Source organism: Clavelina lepadiformis, chromosome 2 (assembly GCF_947623445.1).
Source record: "Clavelina lepadiformis chromosome 2, kaClaLepa1.1, whole genome shotgun sequence".
Classification (NCBI taxonomy): Eukaryota; Metazoa; Chordata; class Ascidiacea; order Aplousobranchia; family Clavelinidae; genus Clavelina; species Clavelina lepadiformis.
In genome coordinates this window covers 2,572,018-2,597,813 of record NC_135241.1, presented here as the reverse complement: position 1 = coordinate 2,597,813, position 25,796 = coordinate 2,572,018, and the positions used below count along the sequence as shown (strand labels likewise).

General features: G+C 37.9%; 3 protein-coding genes and 1 non-coding gene across 5 annotated transcripts; 2 read left to right on the top strand and 2 right to left on the bottom strand.

Annotated features, from left to right (window-relative positions):
• Positions 1 to 71: 71 nt before the first annotated feature.
• On the top strand, positions 72 to 9,341 carry LOC143445852 (adenylate kinase 7-like). Of its 2 annotated transcripts, XM_076945202.1 has the most exons (18): positions 72 to 269; positions 1,388 to 1,561; positions 2,136 to 2,339; positions 2,863 to 2,973; positions 3,533 to 3,616; positions 3,789 to 3,877; positions 4,066 to 4,156; positions 4,389 to 4,460; positions 4,908 to 4,985; positions 5,224 to 5,373; positions 5,627 to 5,782; positions 6,004 to 6,078; positions 6,366 to 6,522; positions 6,913 to 7,052; positions 7,362 to 7,482; positions 7,766 to 7,986; positions 8,701 to 8,859; positions 9,187 to 9,341. In XM_076945202.1, the coding sequence occupies exons 1-18, from the start codon at positions 168 to 170 to the stop codon at positions 9,223 to 9,225; spliced, it is 2,223 nt and encodes a 740-aa protein (XP_076801317.1). In that variant the 5' UTR covers positions 72 to 167; the 3' UTR covers positions 9,226 to 9,341. The 2 variants fall into 2 exon arrangements, with proteins under 2 accessions (XP_076801317.1, XP_076801318.1); XM_076945203.1 differs by lacking the exon at positions 4,389 to 4,460.
• Positions 9,342 to 10,622: 1,281 nt separating this feature from the next.
• On the bottom strand, positions 10,623 to 23,744 carry LOC143445853 (neuroendocrine convertase 2-like). Its single transcript, XM_076945204.1, has 14 exons — positions 23,382 to 23,744; positions 21,132 to 21,236; positions 20,834 to 20,944; positions 20,613 to 20,759; positions 16,041 to 16,117; positions 14,918 to 15,094; positions 14,677 to 14,764; positions 14,344 to 14,559; positions 13,267 to 13,395; positions 12,801 to 12,926; positions 12,457 to 12,624; positions 11,850 to 11,977; positions 11,673 to 11,764; positions 10,623 to 11,590 (listed from the first exon to the last, which is right to left on the bottom strand). The coding sequence occupies exons 1-14, from the start codon at positions 23,637 to 23,639 to the stop codon at positions 11,424 to 11,426; spliced, it is 1,989 nt and encodes a 662-aa protein (XP_076801319.1). The 5' UTR covers positions 23,640 to 23,744; the 3' UTR covers positions 10,623 to 11,423.
• Trnak-cuu (transfer RNA lysine (anticodon CUU)) lies at positions 13,844 to 13,916 on the bottom strand. Its single transcript has one exon. It is a non-coding gene; the product is annotated as a tRNA-Lys (tRNA).
• Positions 16,535 to 19,717, top strand: LOC143445854 (uncharacterized). The gene is made up of 2 exons (XM_076945205.1): positions 16,535 to 17,525; positions 17,944 to 19,717. Exons 1-2 carry the CDS (start codon positions 17,213 to 17,215, stop codon positions 18,891 to 18,893), a joined length of 1,263 nt encoding a protein of 420 aa, XP_076801320.1. The 5' UTR covers positions 16,535 to 17,212; the 3' UTR covers positions 18,894 to 19,717.
• Positions 23,745 to 25,796: the final 2,052 nt, after the last annotated feature.

Sequence of the window (25,796 nt, the reverse complement as noted above, 5' to 3'; positions counted from 1 at the left end):
AAAGATTGATTATATTACTGACACCTTGTGGTATGTTTGTATCATAGCAACCAGCGTTTATGCTTCTTGATCAATTCTGTTGTAAGTCTACTTTGACTGTTTGATGCAAGTTAAAATAGGCTAATCTTTTGGTTTGACACCTATTTCGTGCGAAAAGTTTCGCGAAGATGTCTGATTCGGAAGAGATAGAAGAACCGGTACAAAAATTGCGAAGTAAACGCATCTTCTTCAACAACGTGGATTTGTATACCGGAAAAAATATTTCAAAGGTTTGCAAATTCGACCCAAAAGATTCGATTCGAGGGTTTTATCGTTTTCTGAGATATTATTGATATATTTTTTATGATTGGTTTTCAAAATTTTTGACTGCTTTAAAGTTTTAGTCTGCCGAAGTATCATTATTCGTGACTATGCGCCCAAGGGGCCACGTCATTTCAATTCAGCAATTTGTTCTGGTTAGGTTTAACTTGCATACAGAAGATCAGTTATTCTCAAAGCCAAATTACAGTCAAACATTTAGTTTAGGTTCAGCTGAATAAATTTCAATAAAGTGCAATTTCTGAGAAAAAGGTTTTCCTTGTACTTGAATGAATTAGGTAGAATTAGAACTAATTTATGAATATCTAACTGTGAGAAATTAAGAAAATATCTGGTTAGCTGACTGCAACATTGCGCCTGTGTGCTAGATAGACTGCCTTTGCGCCGATATGCTGTTGTGCTCGGAGAAAGTAGACCAAGATAGCTCCAAAAACACTAGAGTCAAAACAAGAGAAAACCTGTTTATCATGATGCAGGCATTTCCTTTGATATTACAACAACTTTATCAATATAATCGAAAAAATTAGGGAGAGAGCTTTAAGTAAAAATGAGTTAATCTGTTAAAAAGAAAGAACCGTAGCAACTGGACGTTGTGGATTTGTAGACTTTCCTTGTCGTGAATTTCCAATCTTAACCAATGTTCCCTCTAATTTTTCACAAGTCTGAGCAAATACACTAACTCCCTGAGCGGTCCCTTTGACCACTGAGAGCAACATCAGACGTGCGCACTGTGGTCATTATTATGCGTTTATTTTATTTTCAATTCAGGTTGGATTTTTTTCTTGTGCGCAGCACAGATTTTCTGTGCGCGGAGACCGTGTCAGCAGTGCGCATTTGCGCACGTGCGCAGCTTAGAGGGAACATTGATATAATATGTCCAGTTTGGCAAAATTTTTTTGTGTGAATGAGATGTTTATGATGAAACTTGACAGGATGGGAAGCAGCAGAAGCTGCACTCATTAATTTTAAGTTAAATAGCAAACATTTATGCCGTTTAACTTTTCCATCTGCACAAAATGTTCTGAAAATAAATTATGAAATGTGCCATAAATTTAACCCATTGCTTTAGTACCTTTCATCGTGCATCGTGGGAGCGTCATTGGAAGATGCGGAAGATGAAGAAGAAGCAGAAGTTGGATCAGTACATTCTGCATCATCCCCCAAGGAAGGATCTTATCGAATAATTGGGACCATGAAAGACCCAGATGCTAAACCTCCTTCCTTTTTGGCTGAAGTTGTCAGTGTAAGTTCCATAAAAATGTGCTGCAAATATTTTGCAACATCTATAGGTATTCACTATTTTTTACTTGCACAATTTTTCATGATTATTATCTTTTACCCAGAGGTGGGCAGCCAGCACTTGGCAAAAAATGTACCGATGGTTCTGGTATTCGGTACAATTTTAAAAAGGTAGTTCGGTACTTTGTCAGTACTCGGTACCAGTACTTTTTGTGTAAAAGATGCCGTTGCAAATGCAATGTTTGCCGCTATAATGCCCCCGGTAAACGTTACTCCAGGTCAAAACATATGTGATGTTAATGGCTTGCAATTTTACTTGACATTTCTAGATTAAAAAAGATCAACAGGTGCTAAAATTAGTATTAACGATTAATATCAAGTATTTTTCAAGACATATTTGTTAAAATTTTGAAATTATCACGTGAAAAGTACCGAGTACCGGGATCGGCTGAAATTTCTTTAAAAACGTAATTCGGTACTTTTAATCTGGAACTTGAATCTTTGTCAAAACAGACTGCTATATCAAAAATGTATGCGTGCAGTTTGAACTAAACCTCCTATAAATACATTTTGTGCAGTTCAAAACACGTGAAGAACTTTTAGAGAAGTTACTTGAGTGTGACATCATCATCTACAACATCACAGAAGACTTTGATTCGATTGATGAAGCAGTTTGGTCGGTTTCCTCCCTCCACACAGAGATAGAGCACTTTGACTCACCAAAGATGTTCATTCTCTTGTCGTCCGTACTAACGTGGGCTAAAAGCAAACCACTAGACCCGGTTGGTTTACTCTTTGTTCTTCTGATGAGTAAAATATACACTAGAGTTTGTTTATATCAGCTCTTCTGTGGGAATTGGAAAAATTGCAGTTATATGCAAACTGTTGTTACAGACGAATCACCATTGCAAAACTGTTCTTTTTTTAATGTTAAGATGCAAAACAGCCTCTTAACATCATGTGCATGTGGTTGTGTATAAGCAAACATAATAGTTATGTGGTAAGGCATGACAAACAAAAGCGATGCTGACGTGGACAAATCGCTAGTATATAACAGATACTGATGTAGGCAAATTTAAGTATACCTTATTTGAAACATCGACATTTTTTGGCACCAAAGAAATGGTGTTAAAAGAAATAAGATTCGCTATACCTATGAACTTATCGAAAAACCACAATCTTTATACCGTGCTTGCTCAGCCTATCGTAGCTTGCCATCAATTAATGGGAAAAAAACGTTCTATACAATGCACAAAACAAAACATCACTAAGCATCATCTGATGACTTGTGCTTTATAAATGCAGGATGATACAGAAATTCCATTCACAGAAGATGATTACCGAAGAAGAAAGCCACATCCTAATTTCAAGGAACACATAAGTGCTGAGAAAGTGGTTATCAAGTTTGGAAAAACGGTTCGTACTGTAACAAGTAGCGTTAAGTTGGATTCAGTTAACTCCACACAATATCTGGTATCAACTGCATCCTGGGGTGAGACACAAGTTTGTCTCGAAGCTGAGCGGAATAAAAAATATATTGCTTGTTTTCAAGATGTTTTTATTTTGTTGGAAATTATCAAAAGCTCTGCTCGGCTGTTTGCAGAAGTTTGAGAGAACATTGACCACTCGTGTCTAAATCTATTCCAAAGTCAATCGATATTTGGCATTCAGTCATAATTAATACTTACAATCATTCTGTCTATGATATATATATCTACACAGTTAAGCAATTATGCAGCATGTAAACTTATCATTACGTTAATAAATAAATAAATATCTTTGTTCGGCAAGTTAGTTCAGAACACATAAATTAGTAGTTTGTTAATTAGTCCCTTAGCAAGTTAGTTCATCACACAGTATGGCACATCACACACAATGTTAGCACAACTTCCAGCGTAATTTATGTGCTGTGAGTATTTGCCTAATTTTATTTTTATTTAAGTTTCTTATGGATAAACAAATCTTGTATTTTCAGAACAAGCAAAAGTTCCAGACTTATGTGGTTGCTTCTGGCCTTACCTATGGCATGGGAGAAAATACTTTCCACTTCTTATTCAAGGTAAAGCATTTATTCAAATGAAAGCAGCAATCACTTTAATGTACAGATTGTAAAAATATTTCTAAGTGCGTTGATGTGTCAGGGTTGAACATTTGTCTTGCAACTTTTTACACCTTTGCCTGTGTATCTTCTAGTTTACCAATATTTTTGTAATTCTCTTTTTGCCGGACAGACCGCTTGGTTAGGTGAGGCTTCTGCTCTGCATTGTTTTGGTACTGGAACAAACATTGTTCCAACAATTCACATCCAAGATCTAGCAAGGTAAAACTAAGAACAAAGAATATTTAAGAGTTGAACTTACGCTTTTTGTAAGAATTTTTATATGAACGTAATATATGCAGTTTTGCAAAGAAGGTTTATTTGTTTGATGCATATTTTTGGTGACAATACAATAAATTGCTAAACTAATCAGCAATCTAATCACCTATAATGTGTCAAATATATTTCAGTGTAATACAGAACATTTGTGATGGAAAGCCAAGAACACGTTATATTGTTGCTGTTGATGACTCTCAAAACTCATTGGAAGAAATTGTCAGGGTGTGTATTTACTTTTAAGATGCCTTTTCCTATGTTTTAGCTTGTACATTTTACACTCTGATGTATTTTGCTAAAAGACGGCAATTCCATATATTACGTGGCACAAGATGCAACTATAACATCGCGCTCTGTGTAGCATTTTTAAAGCAAAAAAATAGTTTTTATGGTGTCAATGAGTAGCATTATTTCACTTGAAAATTCTTAACGACACTGTGAACGTTGCAATATTCAGTGCATCAGTTACTATTTGGGATCTGGAAAGATTCGAAAAATTGCCAAAGAGGATTATGATTATATGAGACAAGTATGAGCAGACTTTGCCAAATAAGTTTTCCTTTCTAACTCTTGTGCATTTGATTGTGTTTTTTTTTTCTCTTTAACAAGACTAACACTTGTTATACTTGGATGTGTGTTGATTGGTTATTGATTTTTTAACAGTTTTGCTATTGAAATCATCTCTCTAGAAATTTCACCTGTTAACTCGATATCGGTAGTTTCATGTTGTTTACTTACTACTATTTGGAGTGTTAATTATACATTTACATTTCTCTATACTTACACAGTTTGTCTACATAATTTTTTTTCAATATTTTTATTGCTGCAAATTGTAAGAATGCAATTTAATTTACATTTATTCAGATTATTTTGTCCTGCAATTATTGCAGTCTGGTGATTTTCATTTATAGCCTTGTATTGGATCAAATAAGACTTCCACTTTCACTTAAAGTTTTCACAATTTTATATTTATCAGGTTGTTGGAACGAAACTTGGCACAAACAAAGTTGAGCGAATTGCAAAAGAAGATGCTCTACTTATTAAGGACCTTAAGGTGAATCCACGATAACCATTATAAATTCAAACATAAAAAACCTTACCCTTCACGGTGTAAATTACTTTTTTAGATTGCAATGATAAAAATTTATACGCTATCAAAATTCAGAATCTACTGTTGTTGTCATAAATGAAATAGTAAGCTGGTATTTTTTTAAAGGCTTTCTTAATTGATTAAAGGTTAGCCAATTAGGATTATCGACAAAAGTTTAATAAGTGTTGCACTTTACTTACAGCAAAACGAGTTTGACTCGCTGTTGGTTAACCTGCGGATGGAGGCGATGTTTTTGAAAGAGTCGATGAGCATTCGGTGGGTTGCTGAAACCGGATTGGTCGATGCGATCGATCGAGTCATAAAAGAGTTCAAGGAGACCCGAGGACTGCTTGTAAGATTGCGCAATATTTTGATGATTGTCTTGTTAATGGCAACCGACAAACTACCTTAAGTCGAACACACCCAGGAGGTTGATGTAGTGTTCTTAGCTCCTACCAGCAGTCAGGATAACTGACCAAGAACTGTCCACTGTCTAGTTTAAACCTATACCTGGAGTTTAATATGGCTCTGTGTATTAGTTACAATCGCCTTGATCTATGTTACTGTTCCTGGTAAGATATTGTTATCATTGGTTCAATTTTCAGCCAATGAGAGCTTGTGTACTTGGACCACCCGGCTCAGGGAAGAGCACGGTTGCCGCAGCACTGTGCAAGAAATTCAAACTCCACCACATCACGATGAAAGAAGTGATTGACGAGACGATGGAAAGATTGAAACAGAGCGCGGCTCGCCTGAACCAGGTGATTAAATGTTGCTGTTGAAAAGAGTTGACTTAACAGAGCACAGGTAGTTTTTTGTATAGGTTTCTGTTTTTTGGGTATCATTTTTTGGACACTAAACATGGTTGACTCTGTTGGTAATTTCATTTATTGTTTAAGTAAAAACGTCAATTGTATGATTGAAAAATGATTTTATCTTTAATAAAAGTGGAGTATGTGATGTTAATGTGATATTTCCTCAGACTGATAGTGGAGGAGATGAGGACGAGGAAGAAGATGACGGGAAAGCTCAAGAGGACTCTGAACTTCTGGAGCAGGTTTGAGAGAAATATCTTACGTCGTCACTTGTGCTCCTTCCATGCAGTCAACTTAAGACTCAATGATAACAATTTAAGACACCAATGAAAAAACTTACATTTGAGAAACCGTGACTTATTTTGTCGACAGATAACTGACCAATTCAAAATTGACCTGGGTTTTTTATCTTCGTATCACAGCACTGTGGTCGTAGTTTTTGCTTCTTGTATTGCACAAGCCTACATTTTTTTTAAATGTTTACATTGCCCTTACGAGTCTCATTAAAACTCCTGTGTTTCATACAAAGATAAACGACAGCAAAGAAGCCAATGATGGAAGAATTGAGGACAGTTACATCATCAAATTCTTCAGGGAAAAATTAAAATCGATGCCGTGTCAAAACCAGGGATTTGTTCTTGATGGCTTTCCGAAAACCTATGAGCAAGCCAAGGATCTTTTCGCACGTATGTGAAATAAAAGAAATTTCAGCATTCTGCTTTTCACAGAATTTAAAGGACTAATTGATTTATCTGATCTCAGTTATGGGGAAAACTTTTAACTTATTATTATTAACCTCGTCGTGATTACCAACCTAACTCCAACCTTGGAATAGCCCACATCATGCTACAAGAATGCCACAACTCTTTGAAATTTATTTAGCTTTCGTACTAAGTTAATTCCAAATTTTCAAAACGATCCAAAGATTGCTATTTCTTGTGTGCGTTGAGATAATTATCTTACAAGTTAATTCTTGTGTTTCCTCTCTTTGGTATATGGGCTATGTAGGCTATCTTTCACATTACAAAAATTTGCCTCGTTTAATAATTTGTGTATTGTGATGTCATAATGTTTAGTGGATGACGAAGATGAAGGTGATGAACCTAATAAAGTAAACTATGACACAACAATCATGCCAGAAGCGGTGATAGCTCTCGATGCATCTGATCCGTTCCTCAAAGAGAGGATAATGAATCTTCCAGAAGAAGTCGTCCAGGTACGGTTCAACTTGTGATGTCACGTTTTGTTTTGTGTATGTTTTTAGAAAATATAAAGGAGAACATAAGGTAGCAATCCGGGTTTTAACTTTTATTAATTCGACACGAGCTTTCGCATCAGCTTTCTTTATCAGATTTATTTTTAGTAGTTCTTGAATTGCTGTCCCGGTACGATTTATGGTTGTTTTTCACACAACTGTGAAGCAATAATGGCCATATAGCTTTTTTGCGGTCGTTAAATGTCTGGTATCTATAGACCTTCCGTATAGCACTTGAATAACTTTTAATTCTCTCCCGAAAACATACAGGGCACACATAACACCGAACAAGGATTCCTCCGTCGCTTGCAAGATTACAGGTCAGTCAACCATGAAGATGACACCGTTCTCAACTACTTTGATGAGCTGGAGATTCACCCTGAACATTTTGGTCAGTTAACTAACTTATTAGTTACTACTATTTAGTTAATTGTGACTTGTGCATTGTTGTACTTGTTGTGGTTGTCTGTTAAGAATAATTGACTTATCACAATATTGATAGTTTAAGATGTCAGCAAAGTTCTCGAATCCGTCAGAACAGATGCACTATTAACTGTAGGAAGATTCTGGATAAAACTATGCAATTGCATTTAACTTGGTTACATGTAATAGTTTGGCTCCAAATTAGCTGAGAATACCTGTTAATAGTTGTTGTTAATAAATAACTTTAACAGACGTGAATGAGAAGACTGACGTGAAAAATGAGGCGATTGTGGAGAAGATTTCGACGGCCCTCGGAGAGCCAAGAAACTACGGACCGACGCCTGAAGAAAAGGAAGAGATAGAGAGAGCAGCTGCAGAGGTGAAGATGCGTAAAGAAGCTGAGGAGAGAGCAATGAAAGAACGTCACGAAGCGGACGAAGCCGCGGCACTTAAGCAAAGACAGGAGGAATGGGTAAGATGCCTGTTGCTTGCGAGAGAAGGAAGATTGCGAAGATTCCTTTCAAGTTTCACAAATTTAATTTGGTGACCCCATGAATCAGGAGCTGACTGCAGCTGTAACTCAAATTCAATCAAATCATTTTTTCTCTCTTTTTTCTCTTTTTGCTCGTTTTTGAGCTCGAAATTATTTTTCGTCTTTCTATTAGTTCTCATTTAAGTATTTCTGTAGCTCACTGCCACATCCATCTCTACTGTAGGCCTGAGTATGTAAACCATAAGGAATTACCATATGTCTAAAATACTTAGTTTGTGAATATCAGTTTCATAAACGGATAGGAAAATGCTTTGGCTTGCAACTATTGTTTATTTAAAACGGCACCTCGCAGAGCCGCTAGAAATGCCTTTGCCCAGGCTTTGACTATGGTTGTACAGCGCTTTCCCGAAAACCAATATGCATGCATGTATGACGAAATCGCGCATGGCACTGTCCCGCAGAAGGTCTCAATTAATGCAGAAGTTGGAACGTAGCAGGGATATCTTTCTTCGGGGTTTTGTCATCGGGTCAAGATTATTTCGGGAAAGGAAGAGAGTCCCCTGGGTGTCCACAGGACTCCGGTTAAATAAAACTGGACTGACAATCTCGTCATAAATGCAATGCTTTGTAGATCAATATATGAATGCAAGTAACAGAACAAAGTGATAGTGACGTAATAAATGTCTTGAACAGATGGAGAGGTTGGAAGAAGTCCGGAGACAGGAGCGCGAAGTCTTGGAAGCTCAATCGATGCCTCTGAGGAACTTCCTCATGAAGCACGTGATGCCAACCTTGACAAAAGGACTCATCGAATGCTGCGAAGTTAGACCCGAAGACCCAGTCGATTACCTGGTGAGCTTTCCAAGGATCTTTGTTTTTTAAAGTGTCTTTGGGGATCGAAACCTTCTCTTGAATTTTTCCAACTGCTTCTCAAAATTTAAACTTCTGCAGTTACAGCAGATAATTAGCAGTTTAGTCTTTGTAAGCCGCGGCCGCCTATAATAGTAACTAAATATAATATAATATAGATAATAACTAAAATTTATGAATAAGTTTGCGATTCATGGTTCATAGGTATCTTGTTTTTCTTAGAGAAAGGAATCGCATCATGTAGTCGTATTTTCAATTATAAGTTGGTTGAGTCGCAGGATTTTCTTTAAGAAATATTTTTCTTTTCAGGCTGAATTTCTGTTCCAGCATAATCCGGAAATTGATTGAAAATTTCGTCCATTTCGTTTGTTAGTTTGTTTGTCAAATTTTGATTCGTAATAAATGCTATTATACTTTGTACAAAATTTTCAGAGGTCTTTGTCTGCACCTGTGCACTAGCGTTTTCTTAGCGGGTGAAATATTTTAAAAGTGTGTGAATCAACGACTAACCGAACCAAGTGGGTTGTAAGTAAAACTTAATAGGGGGGCGTCCATAGACTGCCCCTTTGCTTGTGCGTCATTGATGATTTTCGTGACATCCAACATCTGATAAAAAATTTTAAAATATTTTGTTCGAGACTGCTTTGAGAATTAGAGATGGAGCATCATTTTTGAACGAATCCTTTACCTTCCATCTTCTGATTATTAGCCAACGCTTTGCGTAATGAAGAAGCAGATTTTTGCAAATAATGAACTATAAGTTATATGAAATACCGGTACATATGTTCTGCCTTTACTGACGGCGGTTTTCTCCAGCAAAGATATGTGAGTTAGTAACAATTTTAACGAATTAAGTGAAGACAAACTGGCTCGGTACCGGGATTTGGACTCTCGTCATTCAAGGAAGCCGCGACCTACACACAGCTTTATTGACCATTTAACCATCCTGCCTACAGCCTTCGTTCCTGATAAGTTATTTTCCCCAGCTGCTTTAAAATACTAAAATGAGAAATCTTACTGAAATAGTTGTTTCTGAAGACAATTAGCTACTCTGCTCTTAGTACAGTGATCGCTTGTAAATCACTGTTCGTACTAATTCAATAACTACGTTGACCGAGGACAGACTTAAAACGTGTTTGAAAAGTAACTAACTTATTATCGTTAAGTCACTCTTTTTCATCAAAAAATTCAAAAATGAACAACGATGGCAGGACGCTGACTGATTTGCCGATTGGTCAAGACGCCGGACTAAAGTTCCAATGACCACGTGTTAGCGTGGGTTTTCATAACCAGCATTGACCCAAAATTCATTTTCTTCTTAACTAATCTCTAATGAAGAACTTTTAACATATCTTTTCTGTTTGTCATACATAGATACAGAGATTGTCGTACCGAAAATATATTGTTTTGAGGCAGAGCATTCAAATTGACAGGTGTTCGCGGTCCAAATCGAAATGACTTGTTTTATTATTTCGACCGACAAATTTCATCACCTTTTTTGTTATTAACGGCCTAGACGTCTTTTCAAATCTTGGCCATATAGTCATGCGAAGTCATGTTTCAGTTTTTGCTATCCTCCACACAACTGGTTCACTGAAGCATCGTATGTCACACCGACTCATATGGTCGGAGCCGAAAAAGTATTGAAAATTACTCATTGTGAACGAAACCGAGTGAACGGCAGAACATGTGAAACAACTCGACAAGAAGGCCTTACACTTCATCTTTGCTTTGATATTATATACAGGTTTAATACTCTGGAAAATGACAATTTTTTTCATGGCAACCAATAATTGAATTAACTAAAATAATTGACATAGCGATTAATTAAATAACGCATTACAACAATTAGCTCCTTATTATCTGAAAAAATGAAATCTCCCGCAAAAAAAGTGCAAAACGAGGCCAAAAACAATCCATTTATTATTTTAAATTAAAAAGGTTGTAAGCCTGAATACTTCTTTGAAATGCTAATAACGGCTTGTGATAAAGAAGGGAAAAGATTTGCTAAACGGTTGTTGGTATTCTGGCAGCAGTGAACATGTCCACATGAAGTATCCCGGTAACTTTTAAGTTATCAGTTTTATTTGTGCGTTGACATTCGTGATCAGTTTCTTTGCTGGTGGTACGTGATAAAAAGATTGTATGAGCAATAACTGAATGTATTACAATTACAACGAGGTCAAAAAATGTGCCGTTGATTGAGTAATACGACGATGAACGAAGAATACAATGATTGCTAAGGACGAAAAAAATTGGCAAATCACAATTTCTGCCTCACGTTAATTTAAGCAAAAAATAACGTCCATTCAAGAACCGCATTTAAGATTATTCAGTTATTTTCATCCAAAATTTAGCGAGTCGCAAAGGTTCTTTAGGATAAAATTAAATCAAAAATTATCAAGCTTAAACAAAAAACAAGCATAAAAGACGACCAATACTGCATGTTACAAGCTAGGGCATGGTATGAAGAACTCAGAAAATAATTGTGCTAAAAAGTTTTTAAATAATGTCTAAACAAACTGGTTACATTGGGCCGTACTTAATTACTCGTTATACTGAGATTCAGCATCTTGTAGGTCGTGCAGAACACCTTCGGCGTATTCGAGCTTCTTGGAGATGGCCAGTTTTGAATCTCGGCTATCCACGATCTCATCTATGTACGGGGCTACTTGAGTGCCGTGTAGTAGCAAGGCCCAGCGCGTCAAACGACCTGTTATGTGGAATGCATTTGGGTTCTTCAATTATGAGTTTGTCGCGTTATATACGAGATTTTTCATAAAGTGAAATCTTACCTTCTTGGGGGAAATCCCCTCGGAACCCAATCGACAGGGTCCAAACCCCGCGGGGGTCTTCGCCCCACGTGTGCGTTGTCATGAACGGCCATCTGCAGAAAAGAGGGTTTGTTGTTTTCAAAGACGGAAAACTAAATCACAAATTTTTATCTGTTTACATTGTTAGAAAAACCTTACCTCCTGAAGCCTTGAGTTTCGTCTTCGTCGTTCGGTCTTCTGCTTAAAAGAATCGATTTCGTATCCAGGGGTGACGTCAGATTAATTGTGACGTCACCTCGTCGAGACGATTCCAGTGTTATGAATGCCTGGATAGAATATGAAAAAGAAAAACTTGCAATTAATATACGGTATCTTGCCAAATAAATAAGCAACAAACTTAGTTTAGATTTTATCGAACAAGTTTACCAAAACTAAGCAATTAACTTGCGAATGGAATTTCTGCGTTATTTTAAGCCAATGTTCGTTGCCTTTAACCAGGGGTTCCCAACCTTTTTACGATCTCGTACCACTTGGGCACTCTATATCGTCAACACGTACCACTTCTTACATAACAATTAATTTCATCGAATGTTGGTTTATTCAGAAGAATGATATACATTAAAATAACAATAAAAGACCACAACTAAATTTAATGAGATTTTTGTCTTTGTTTACCTTCCACCAATTGGTCAAGGCGTGGCATAAATTTGCTTACCAATACAAGAGACTAAAGTTGGTAACAAAAAATGGAAGCTTCTTGCGTACCAAAGGTTGGGAATCTCTGCCTTAAACAATTTTGTTCAACCTGAACGTGTTCCAGATATCTGACGTGGTTGAATTTTCCGTCGCATGCGTTAGTGTCGATCTCCAGCGTTAGTGCGCCATCTGACGGAATAGGAAAGTTGCCTACGACAACTCCAGCCTCACATCTGTACCTTGGTGGTACTGTGCTCCAAGTCTTTGCCATTTTTACCTGAAATTTGAAATATAATTGCAAGCTAACATTGTGCACACGCACTGAGCAGAAGGTTACAGTATACGAAAAGGCGAGCTCGTCAATCAGAATCATAAACAGAACATCAAATATATCTTCATTGTTTGAAATATCTCAGAATCACAAGTACAGGATTTTATTGCTTTTTTTCTCACCATCTTTTCAGCATTGAGCACACCGAACCCGAACAAATGATTAAACATTAAACCGACTCCATTGCGTCTCCACTGGTGAAAACTATCATGAAGTTGGTTAGGCGTTGACGTCAGAACCGTCAAATGCTGTGAAAAGCGTTGTACCGTTAAGTGCTGCTAAAGTCGACTACAATCTTGAACAAAGCCAGTTACAAGCTTAAAATAAACAATACTTATTGAAGTCACAGAAGAAAAATGACAAGCACAACTTTTACAAGGACAACAGATGCTTCCATTGTGTTGATACAATAGTGGCCGTGCCAGTTGTTATCAGCAACTAATAGCTTAATTACTTTTGAGCACGTTTTAAGCCTTTTCGACCTTGTCACTTTTTCCCGCTCATTAGCGCAGTATGCTAATAACAACTGGCTTCATTTTTTCGTCCCCACCGCTCTTTTGACGAAATATAAAATGATTGATTGATCACCTGGACGTCTCTCCAGGTCAAATTCTTATTCGCTTCCAAGGCGAGAGCAAAAACGCCAGCAGCCTCCGGAGCGGCCGCCGAAGTTCCCGAATGACGTAAGGTGCATCCCCCATACAGATCTGTGGTCGCCTAAAATATTTAAATTTGAATGTGTTGCCAAAAACATACTACATTAGACTATTTGAAAAGAAGGACCGCCCCATGTGGGACTCGAACCCGCGACCGTTGGGTTAAGGAGTTCAACGCTTTAATGACTGAGCTAGTAAGGCTTTTGCAGATGCAAAGATTTCAATTCAAACTCGAAATGAGAAAATACCCAAATAGCGGGATACATTCAAGCGCTCTTCACAAGTGTGACAGCTCTCGCAAGAAATCAAGTACACTTGACAACGTTCGACCAACAACTGGTTCAGTCAATTGAGCAGACAACAGATAGTATAGAAACCAACGCGTATGGTGTAACAGTTTTAATGTGGGTACTGTAACTTCAGTTTCTAAAACTCTATAGTGAAGTTGGTAAATTATGTGGCAATTAAAATGTCGTGGTGGTGCTAATCTCAATTTCAAAAATACAAACCGCCCCACGTGGGGCTCGAACCCACGACCGTTGGATTAAGAGTCCAACGCTCTACCGACTGAGCTAGCAGGGCTGCATGGATGCCAATGGCTGGGGAAAAATCTAAACCACTCCCTTAATAACATACTATGCAATGAATGTGCTTTATGACTAAGGGCAATGTTCCCTCTAAGCTGCGCGCGTGCGCAAATGCGCACTGCTGACACGGTCTCCGCGCACAGAAAATCTGTGTTGCGCACAAGAAAATAAGCCAACCTGAATTAAAAATAGAATAAACGCATAATAATGGCCACAGTGCGCACGTGGCACGTCTGATGTTGCTCTCAGTGGTCCAAGGGACCGCTCAGGGAGTTAGTGTGTTTGCTCAGACACGTGAAAAATTAGAGGGAACATTGACTAAGGGTGTGGAATTTTTGGTCGTGTAAAACTTTTTCTCGGAAATTCATCTTTACAAGTTTTTCAACAACAAGAGAAAATAATTCTCAAGCAAATTAACTCACCACGCCGGAGCCGGGTCGTCTCCCTCTGCCGTTGCTGAAAGTGGAGGCAAGAGTAGAAGAGCAACTTTCATCATAAAGGGCAGTTTGTCCATCGTTTATCGCCGAATTGACGGAGATTGTCCACATCGACGCGGCGTATCCGTCACAATTGCAGTCGTCGTTTGCCCCTCCGTCGCCCGACGCCCAGACGTAGATGGAACCCAGCCCATTGCGACCCTATTATTGGGGGAAAATTGTACAGGAAAAATAGAGAAAAGTTTTCAGGATTCGAACTTTGTAAATTATGATTCTAGAAGTACTTTGAAATACGGAGTGGGTTGTATACTCTGGTACCTTGTTGACACCGTTCACGATTGCCCTAAGAGTCAATTCCCGAGGCCCATCCACTGTTCTTCCGTCGTCTGTCGGTCCCCATGAAGCACTGAGATAAACAAGAAAAGGCCCAATTAGTTGACTCGTGCAGAATTTCAATCAACCTATTTATCGATTCCGAACGACATAAAAACGGGAGAAAAGCAACTACCAAAAGCGCAGACGTGAAATGAAAGGATGACAAACAATTCAATCCTTTCACCTGTAAATGTCGTTGATCTCTGGTTTATACGACAAAGATGCCGCTTCTATGACGTCAGTCATGTACGGTTGGTCTAGCATGCGAATTCCAGCGATTCTCGAATTGTACGCGACCCCCACTCCACAAATGCCGTTGTCCGCCGCCGCTGACACCTCCCCGGCGCATCGCGTTCCGTGGCTATGACGTAACAATGAAAGATCATAGAAGAAAAGTTATTAAGTTTTGTTGCAACTTTTACAGGTCGTTTTGCTCGTTTTTGGTGGATTTATAAATGGTATTTAAACTGATATACGGTGCCACATAAAATATAAAATATATGTTGGGCAAACTGGCTGTCGAAACGTTTGACTTTGGTGACATTAAATTTTTACGACTTTTATATTTTTTTCAGACTTTAATTCTTTTTTGTCGTATCTAGGTTGGATATTTTGAGGCAGTCGGAATTACTACCAACTGTATAGGGCCAAAATAATCATCGCAAAACAGTTTTTATATCATTTTATAGGCAAAGACACCAACAACAAACAAACTTGAGGATTTGCAGAAAAAATGGTTTAATGCTTTACAATATAAAAAATCATTTATTTTCGAAAATCCAAATTCAAACAATGAACATCGTTAGCGAACATAACGACTGCATTGTTCTTTAAAGCTACTCTGAAAAACTTCGCCAATGAATAATGTTACATTTCCCCGAAAATTTTGTCGCAAAAAGCCGGCAAACATTTGCATAAATTTAAGAGATTGCACAATTTCATAAAGAAGATTTCAAAACAGATTTTGAAAAATCGACAAAACGTTTTCAGCGAACAATCAATCAACAAAGACAAACTCGAAGGTTTCGTACTTGTTAACCAATAAAAATGCGTTTACGAAAACAATATCAAGAAATATTAAACGAAAATAGAACATTATGCTGATAAGCATTCATAGCGTCACAAAAAGAATAACCATGCGGTCGTTGACTCGATATTTTTGAGATTAAAAGTCGGTTCAAAATTTGTTGCAAAAAATCAAAAACTTTCAAAAAACCGGGAATCGTTTGCACAAAACACTCCTCAGCTGCGTAGTAAAAAGTTAAACATGATTATTCACTAATTTTATAGCTCATGTTTCCACGTACCTGTTGAACCAGTTCAGTGTATACCTCGGATATGGGAAGGGGTCATTGCTGCTGAAGTCATAACTTGACTCTGGGCTCTGAAATTTAAAACTATTAACTTGCGTCAAGTGTGGATCGATCAACAGTATTTATAGCGCCCAATAAGTTTGTAAAAACAGTATTTATGAAATGATTCTGTTGCGTAGTATGATAATAGCGGTAAATGTATGATGCATTAAGTACATGCGATTATGAGGGCTAAAACTCTTTCCAGCAAATTCAAAACTGACTGATTAGTTGAAAAATGCCGGAAGTCAATAACAATTAATCAGCAGTTTAAAAACATGTCATAAGCGGTTTCAACGACAAACAACACACGAAGAGGAAACAATATCGCCGGCTTAACTTGGCTTGATCCGCGGCTTAATTCATAAAACTTTCGATGAATTTAGCAAGTGTAAACAAACACTTTACGCTTGAATACCTTGTAATCGCTGCAGGCTTACAAGGGTCTAAACGTTTGTCAAAACATTTAAGTTTACAGATTTCCGAGAAAGTGTTGGTTCCGGTAGTTCCTTGAAACTTTTTACCGGAACCCCCAAATAGCAGACAGATATTTGCGAAGCCGTCTCATATGGCGATAGAATTTTATTGGGATTTTAACGACGCGTAGTATAATCGCAGGATAACTATAACCCTGTCATTCTTGTTACCTGATAGACCATGTTAATTTACAGAGCAGGCTCGACGCATTAGTCAAAACGCTTACAACCGCAATAAAACCGAGTAAATGTTCAAAAAGTTTGCGAGTACGTTCGTAAATTTTCCCAGGGCCTCTAGATATTATGCTACCTGACAAAACGATTCTATTTGATAATAATGGTATAGAGCGCATATAAAATGGAATTTACGGCATCCAACACGGTAGGTGGGACGACACACACCGTGTGTGAACGTTAGGTCGTGTGCGGTCGATTCAACTCGTTTATTTTTGAGCTGGAATGTGTTCACTGCTGCACATATAAAGCAAGTGCGCTGAATAAATCCGCAAATAAATTGTTGTGCTTGATGTCACGTAGGCAGCGCAGAGGCTCGAAGGTGATAGGCGACATAATTAAGGGATATTAATATGGTTGTGTTAATAAGTAGTAATAAACTGGAACAGGGCAAAGAATGCACTTCGAAGTGGAAATATGTCTAAATCTGGACTAAACTTCTCCCAGAGAGCAAAATCGAAGGATACAGCGGCGCTGCTTCTCAAAGCTGCGCTTATTTTTACGTCATTATTGACTACGTCAGCAACAAAGTTACGACGTCAAAGGGGAATCCCGCCGGACACACACGACCCATTCCATACATTCAGAGCATTAACAAGCAGAGCGGTGATTACAATAGAAGGTCGTGACCCCGAAAGACAATTGACTACTTATCGCGCAAGAGACGGCGATCCTACGTCACAATTTGAGTTTGGATTTCCTCTTGCATCAAGGAGAACTAATCAACGAGGTAAGATTGCGATAAATGACGCAGAAGACAGGAGAATTTGATGCCTTGTGATGAGATATCGCGATTTTGAAAGATCTTATCTTATGTCGTTCCGACCTGTTCAAGAGAAAAACAAACCTAGCTTATATTTTATGAGCTAACTTAGTGCTGGTTCCCAAACCTTTGCTACTTGCGGAACCTAGTTGTAATAATTACTTTCTCGCGTATCTCCAACTTCAAAGCTTTTACTTAATAGGCTGCTTATGAGGAATTAACGTATAAGAGCCTAAGGTTAGAACCACTGTCCTAACAGGATACAACTATATAGTAGACTGAATGAGCACCATATAGATGTAGGGTTTATGTAAGTGCCGGCCCGGCACACTAAGCCGGGAATATCTGCGCAAACATTTAACCAAGTTTTGTTTTCACTCTTCAGAGAGGATGGAGATGTTTGAGCCACGTTCAATAGAAGGCCAAGTGGATCGAAGAGTGGCGATACGTCATCCGTGGCATGACGTATACCTGACATCAGACAAATACAATCACGTGCGTGCCTGCGCGTACAGATCGCCAAGGTTAGGTGCAAGGAAAACGGCACTTGGCACATACGCATGCCCCACGTCAACGTATATTTACTTAGAAAGTTGGGAAAAAGAGAACGCTTCCTCCAGCGCAAAGAACAGTTCCATTAATCCTTGTTATAAACTGAGGTTTGTCACTAACAAGGGAAGAAATAGGCCGGCGAAAATTTCGTACGCTCATGTCACCGAGAATACTTGGGAATTCCGGCTCCAAAGCCAGATAAAACTGATAACGCAAGCTCTCGCGAGCGCCACCTTGCAGGCGTGGGAAGAGACTTTGAACGTTTTGTTTGAAACGCGACTGAGCAGATTTCAAGGACGCAATAAGAGGAACTTAAAAAGACGTCGCCGGTGTGTGGTCAACCCTGTCACGCTTCGGAATAACCTTCTGGGCTTTGTGACGCAAGAACCTCTGAGGAGGGAGTTGCGGAATTCGTTGAAAACAAAACGGGAATGCTTCAACAACACCCTGCTGCGCCAGTATCGTTTTAAAAACAATTATATGCTTGCGTCGTACGCACCTTGGCATCATATGACGTACGACGTAAAAACGACGTTGATCTGTCACGCGGGTTACGTCTTACGTCGACACATGCGTGACGCTCTTGTCGGACTTGCGGACACGCGATGTATTCGGCGGAAAAAATGGGGAAAATTTTCGGAGCATAAGCGGAGAACGCTTCTGGACAAATTTCTAAACGCAGCTTGGTTTAAAAGGAAATCTGAGGCCGATGATTGGTTAATTGGTTTGATTGATACTTTCATTAACGAAGAGACAAGCTCATTTTGTTTTCATTCAAGTTAGTGATGAGACGTTTAGGTCTAAGGCTGAAATCATTAACTGCAATATGTTGAGGTTGTTGTTGCAATACTTCGACTGTCGTCGCTTTATATTTATTCAAATTTTGACGTTTGCAAAGTATGTTGTTGTGCACAACTACAGCAGTCTGTCAACAACACCAGTGAAACCCGCTGTCTATCAGCAAGCAGGAAAATACAAGAAGGTATGTGTACAATGTTATAAAGCAACGCCTTTTATCACACGAGATTATTTATGTACTCTATGAACCGCCATATGACGACGCATATGCCGCCGAAAATCTGTGCTGCACACAAGAAAAGAATCCAACCTGAATTGAAAATAGAATAAACGCATAATAATGACCACAGTGCACATGTCTGATGTTGCTCACAGTGGTCCAAGGGACCGCTCAGGGAGTTAGTGTGTTTGCTCAGACTCGTGAAAAATTAGAGGAAACATTGGCCGCCACGTATACAAAATCTACACATCATTGCTATATATTGCAGATAACACAAGAAAATGTGTCATTTCGTTGTTTTTGCTATCTATGAGGTTTCAGCATATATCCTTGTACGTTTAACTTATATTACGTTTTCATTTTTACAGCGTAGTGCAGTGTACAATGCTTTGCCACTTTTTTACAACCTATATGTAACAAAATAAAAAAAATTTTCATTGTCGTCAAACTTGCGCCTTAATATTTATGCAGCAGGAAAGGATGTTGCCTGATGCTTTCGAAAATTCTATATATGTTGTTGTTAAGGAATAAACGAGAGGCTTTTTAAGGAGAAACAGTTACGTCCAAAAATAGCCTACGTTTGGCACCAGGAGTTATGTTCAGCATTATTTGAAGTAGAAAAATATAGACAACAAAATTCCATAAGGTTGTCAACACACTTGGCAATAGCCAGGACATAGGTTTTGTTGAACATGGAACATATCTTTAAGATGGTGTGATATGTATCATAATGTACACATTGGTACAATCACAGGCTATTAAAACGTATGACATCATAATATTTCGCGTGTAAGTGTCTTTACGACTGAATTGAGATGAAAAACAATCGGCTTCCAAGACAGGGTTGGGGAGTGGGTAACCTTCGTAACAGGGGTAAGTAGAAGCTTATCTTTTCAGCCGCCTCGATTCCTTTTCACCCCATGTCACCCAAACAGTTGACATGCAAACTTTCTTTGGTGATCAGAAGTAAAATCGAAGCAAATCGGTTTAATATTTACCGCTGCTCCCGACCGTAACAGATTTTTTCGTGAACCAAACCAAGGCCGTAGCCAGGGTAAATTTTTTAAAGAGACAAATATGTCAAGTACTTCCCCGGTTAAGTATATTTTTAAGTGTAGCTTAGCACTAAAAATGTTTTGGGCCAGAATTTCAGAATATATACGTGAGAAAGTGTCTCATTTGTTCCAATGCATGCAGCTACGGCCTATGGCAAACACAAATCACGCAAATGTAAAACTGGGAAAATGCGAAAAACCTTAATACAGTGTGTATGTAGCAAGATATGATGATGCGATACAGTGTGTATGTAGCACACGGTGTAGGACTGTGGACTATTACAACAGTCAGTGACGCGTATGCATTAAAAGAGAAATACCCAACCAAAAAGATTTAAGCTAGAGTTTAACAAAAAATTTATTGCCTGACACTATAAGCCCTACGTCACCGAACTTTACATAATATTTCATTGGATACGTCATACTTACGTAGTTATCCCTGAGATCTGGATGGAGGTAGTCTAATCCGTCATCCATAATAGCCACGGTTACCCCTTTTCCTGTATACCCCATGTTCCAGGCCGCTTGAACGTTTAGGTCTAAGCCCGGGGTACCACCGGCTTGACCAGTATTGTTCTGAAAATTAAGAACGAAGAATATCTAATAACACCGCTCTTGTGCGACTGCGTGCGGTCGGATTTATAACTTACAATGTACCACTGAAAGGGGTAGAGGGGATCGAGTCCTTGATAGGCGCTCTTCTTTGCTTTGAGGCCTCTTTTCAACCTTCCATAGCCTTCCAGTTGTCGGACTCGTTTCACCTGAAAACGATGAACCGTGTCAATTGCTGTTTTACAAAATTCGACTTGAAAATAATCGCGCTTATGCAGTTCCTTATTTCCTCGGAGAACACTGCTCAGTCACATTAACAAAGAAACATTACTCGTTTATCTTTTTCATTTAAACTGAAGAACGGAGTTATTAAATCACAGCGTTAACATTGGCCACCTTTGAGGAGAGACGAAGCCTAAGAATGTGTTCCAGACTAGGGCTGTTTGCACCGGTTTTAAGGCTGCGATGTTTGAAATGGAACACGTCTTCGTCACCAAACACCTAAAATCAAAAATCATTAATTAAACTGATTTTAAAATTAAAATTGTCCCCAATTTTCATTTCTGCACAAGGGAATGTCGCAACGCAGCAGGTAATTTATATGAATACAACAGGGAGTAAAATGTTGAATATTAGACACTATACACTATATAGTAGGACATGTGGAATATATTGGCCAATAAAAAAACTACGTCCTTTAACTAAAACGCGCAAAACGCGTTGAAAGCGGACCTTTTTCTTGAACACTCAATTTTCAAACAGATATTTTTGAGAATTTGACGTGAAAAATGTATTCTTACTCTGACCGAAAAATCGATTGAAGGTACACGTGAGTGTGCATAAAATGACATTTAAATCTTTCGTTCTTAAATCAGACTTGGTAGAAAATACCAGCTGATCGATATTATAACGAAAACTTGTTGTTTTTCGTTTTGAAATCGAATGAAATTAGAAGAACAAAAAACGTTTCGCTTCAAACCCGCAAAGAACAATTTCAACCGTAAAGCGTTCACATTCGGTGTTAGTCTGTGCATACTCTTTAATGTACGCATAAACTTTTGAATCTAGTTTTCAGTATTTTTGTCAAGTTACATTTTCACACCGTGTCGTACAAGTATTTCATTAACGTTTAATACACTCATTTTTTAAAGAATCTTTAGGTTGAAGCTTCAAGAACTTTCGGCCTGTTCGTTCTAAGTCTGGGTATAATTAACCTACTTACTAAAGAATTCATACGAAATCTTTGCCAACCCATAAACTTATTTTAAGGCTAAGATCATTTAGAAAGACGCGGGCTGCGCCCGGTTAGTGATTTTAGTATTAACAAATGATATCAGAAATATTAGTTATTTATTATAACTAAGTAACTAAGTTTTTTATTGTATTTATTTGTTGTACTAATATCTAAGTTATTTATTGTATTATTGTAGTAATATAGTTTAGTAATATAGTATTAACAAACTGCAGAAGTTTTAAACAAGACCAAACATATTTTCGCATGTCACATTTAAAATTGGCTCAAAAGAATACGGAACGTGCAAGAGGTTACAACAGAGGTTTTCCTTCCGGAAAAAGTCTTCTGCTGTTTCCTTTACAAAATTATATATTTTCCGGGATATTTATTACTTTCTGTCCAAGAAATCTCTTTTATTTTTTGTTAATTTTTTTCCTAAGACACAGACGCGGTTTTGGATTAAAATAACTCAAAATTATTCATCAAATCGTTCAATAAAAATTATATATTAACAAAAAGTGCCATAAGCTATTCACAGCATGGACCTCTATCACCGGAAAGACGCTTATTGTAAAACATATGGCTACCGATTATGGCATACAGGAAACAATCCGACGTAAAAATATTCCAACCGATGGCTAATATAAATTTATCAGGCACAGACTAGGAATTGACGATAACGATGACGTAAACGATATTTCTGGAAAATGACACGAGTGAATTCGATTTTATCCTACACAAATATGCATTATTTCCGTACTTTTCTATATTTGTGACAACATTTCCAACCGTGTGACGTATGAATTTTCATTAAGGGAAGGGTATTCGACAATGCCGTGACGTAAAAACGTACACGTTAAATAATTTATAGATGCTAAAAAGGCGACTGATAACGGCGTCTGGATATATTTAATGTTCTATGATTTAGAAGAAACAGACGGGGCGAATTTCTTTTTTCTGTAAGATTTTACGTTAATTTGCTCAAGGATCGGGCAAAGAGGTGGACAAGACATGTAACCAAAAATGTGACTATCATGAAAGCTAGCCCAAAATAATTTGGGACGAAATGACAGGGCCGGAAACACAAAACCACTTCTACCAAGGCAATGTAAGAAATGGAAATAGAGAAGCATTCCGCAATTCACTTCCTGAATACAACAATCTATAGAAATAATTAAAGTAAACCTTTCACATCATGCAAGTCGTTTTACAGCACCAGAACATTTCAGGTCCAATATTTGTTCTTTTGAACGGTTTGTTCAGTGTTGCTTAAAAGAACGCCTTCAAGTCAAACAAGAGCTAAGGTAGCCCATATGTTTACTCTTCGATTTTGACTTAAGAAGGGCTACAACCCATTAAGCAAACAAGATCTCAGCGTTGCCTGCTAGTTTTTAAGAATGTAGCAGTTTTACCTTTCCTCTGTTTTCAAAACCGTGTCGCTTTGCCAGCCAGTCGGCGTGGGCGCGATTTGCACCCTGGATCTGGGCGTCGGGCTCCATGGTTACAATGAAATCATTGGTGTATACACGCGGGCTGCTGGCTCCAACCAATAACCGATTGCGGAGTCGACCCCCGGCCCTGGTATCGAAGTCCCATGATAGGAGTGATAAGAGAACGAGGCAAAACACTTTGGTTAAAGGTTTTGCGTCATTATACTTGTGACTTGCCATCCAAATCAAAAACCAAAAACCTAACCAAGTTAATTTTTCTGAGCTATCGTGAGATTTTTATTTTGTTAAAAAACTAAGCTTTAATTTCAAACAATAATATCTCGTCAACCTGTAAAAAATAAGTCAAACTGAATCCGAATTTATGGGTAATGCCATTTCCTCTACGTTGTTCTAGGCTGCAGTCGTCTATAGCCTACATTAGCCTACATTAGCCTATCTGGCAGAAACGTTTGTCAGTGAACTGTCTTATGACACTGCTATTATATGTAGACGTCGTATCATATATCGTAGATTAAATACAATTCTTTATAAAAATACAGGTCAATGCTCAAAGCTTAACCATAAATGAACTTCCTGTGCGGCTAGGTCGCCTTCTGTCTCGTAGCATTTCTGCCATTACGCCATAATACCCTTTATCCTGTACTAATCAATATTTCTATTTCGATTTAATGTACATACGCCCTGTTTGAATTGTACGTCAAAGGCACATTCTCCAATGACATTCTACAGAAAACCAAAATGTACAGATGTGCTGCTATTCAAATTTGTCGTTAACATCGCTTCGTAACCATAAAGCATACTGTGCTGTTAAGAATGTCGTACAAAATATACGGTACCTATTGCTGTGAATAACCTCAGTACAACATGTGGTGGGATATGACAAAATCTATGAACCAAATTGATTGTTACACTCAGAAAGAAAATGCACCGCGCTGTACGCAAAAGAGGGACATGCTTACTTCACAACGTAACAAATAAACAACACAGTGTATCGGTCACTTGCGAACATAGATTGTGAAGTCATAATGGACAAAAATGCATCTTGTTACTTGCAAAGAGAAAGCTACATGACGCGCGTGGATTAGCCAAGTGAGACAAAACATGGATGCTTATGAAAGACAACTGCGGAAAAAGGTTATGTTAACATTAAAAATGCTGACTTTCGGCTACTTGGAATCTGCAACATCTACCAAAGCCTTAATTTGTGCCCTCAACCAGGCAACCTATCGTTGCTTAAGCTTGAACAAGCTTAACATTATGGCGTAGGCTACGTTTAAGTATTTGCAAAACTTTATCTTTAAGTTACTCTAAATTACCTTACGCTAGGCAATTCAATTTTTGTATTAGCAATAAACTTATCATGGTGTTCTGTCTCATTTGTCCGGCCCTAACGAAGCCTTTTACTTTACCCCTAACTGTTTTCAAGTCTGTTCACCCTGCCCATGGTCTTTCATATGCGTATATCTATACACTTCAATGAACTGAGAAGACAACATTTCTTGCTTGTATCTGACAACAACTTACAGCATAAATTTCACTAGAACTTCTTTCACTGTTCAAATATACGCTTGATTTTGTAAAACTTTTACAACAATCTTGGATAGACTTTTGCGTTGTCGCTGTACAAATAGCAATAACCGTAATAATTCCAAGCTATCTGTATAGCTACTGTGCTTTGCTTAGGAAATAGGCCTACTAAACGAAGCGGACATTTTTAAAGGATGTCTATCTTGATATTTATCGATATAGGCGATTAATAATTCATAGTAATCGATATGACGCACCGAACGTTTGATATATATATATGATATATGACGTACCAGAAAATAAGAGAAAAAGTCTGGAAATGATTCGTTTATTATAGGAATGATTAGGCCGAATTAGCTGTTGGCCGCAAATGTCAAGTTAAACATAACGTTCTATTGACTGTAACAGGTGGATCTTGACAATTCATAATTGTCTCATTCTTCAACATTTTCTGTATAAAGTCCTTTGGTTTGTTTGCTGAAAAAAGAAGCTTACTTTTGAAGTTCAACAGGGCTCTTATTAGTTATCCATATTGATCTTCTTTTTTGAAACACAATTTCGCTCGCATATGATTTTGTAATCATTTTAAGTCAGCACTGCACATAGGGAAAATTTTTCTTGGTTCCTTAGCGCTTTGTAACGGAGATGACATTATCATCATCGGAGTATGTTGTTTGTCTTTGGATGTTGCAACAGTCTCGAACCCTTATAGATTTTCAAACTAAACCATTTCGTTGATTTCACAACATACTCAATACTTAGTTTTATAGAATTAAGCTGTTGCGTAGTTACCCAAATTAACACTGTTGTTGCCTCAATATGAGAAGACGCTTTAAAGTGGAGTGGTGC

Coding starts and splice junctions, on each gene's coding strand:
- LOC143445852 (XM_076945202.1), top strand. CDS start 168: ATGTCTGATTCGGAAGAGATAGAAGAACCGGTACAAAAATTGCGAAGT. Junction 2,340..2,862: donor AAAGCAAACCACTAGACCCG/GTTGGTTTACTC, acceptor TTATAAATGCAG/GATGATACAGAAATTCCATT. Junction 7,987..8,700: donor AGCAAAGACAGGAGGAATGG/GTAAGATGCCTG, acceptor TGTCTTGAACAG/ATGGAGAGGTTGGAAGAAGT.
- LOC143445853 (XM_076945204.1), bottom strand. CDS start 23,639: ATGGCAAGTCACAAGTATAATGACGCAAAACCTTTAACCAAAGTGTTT. Junction 14,560..14,676: donor TCGTGAACGGTGTCAACAAG/GTACCAGAGTAT, acceptor CCCCAATAATAG/GGTCGCAATGGGCTGGGTTC. Junction 12,625..12,800: donor TGCTCAATGCTGAAAAGATG/GTGAGAAAAAAA, acceptor TTCAAATTTCAG/GTAAAAATGGCAAAGACTTG.
- LOC143445854 (XM_076945205.1), top strand. CDS start 17,213: ATGTCTAAATCTGGACTAAACTTCTCCCAGAGAGCAAAATCGAAGGAT. Junction 17,526..17,943: donor AAGGAGAACTAATCAACGAG/GTAAGATTGCGA, acceptor TTCACTCTTCAG/AGAGGATGGAGATGTTTGAG.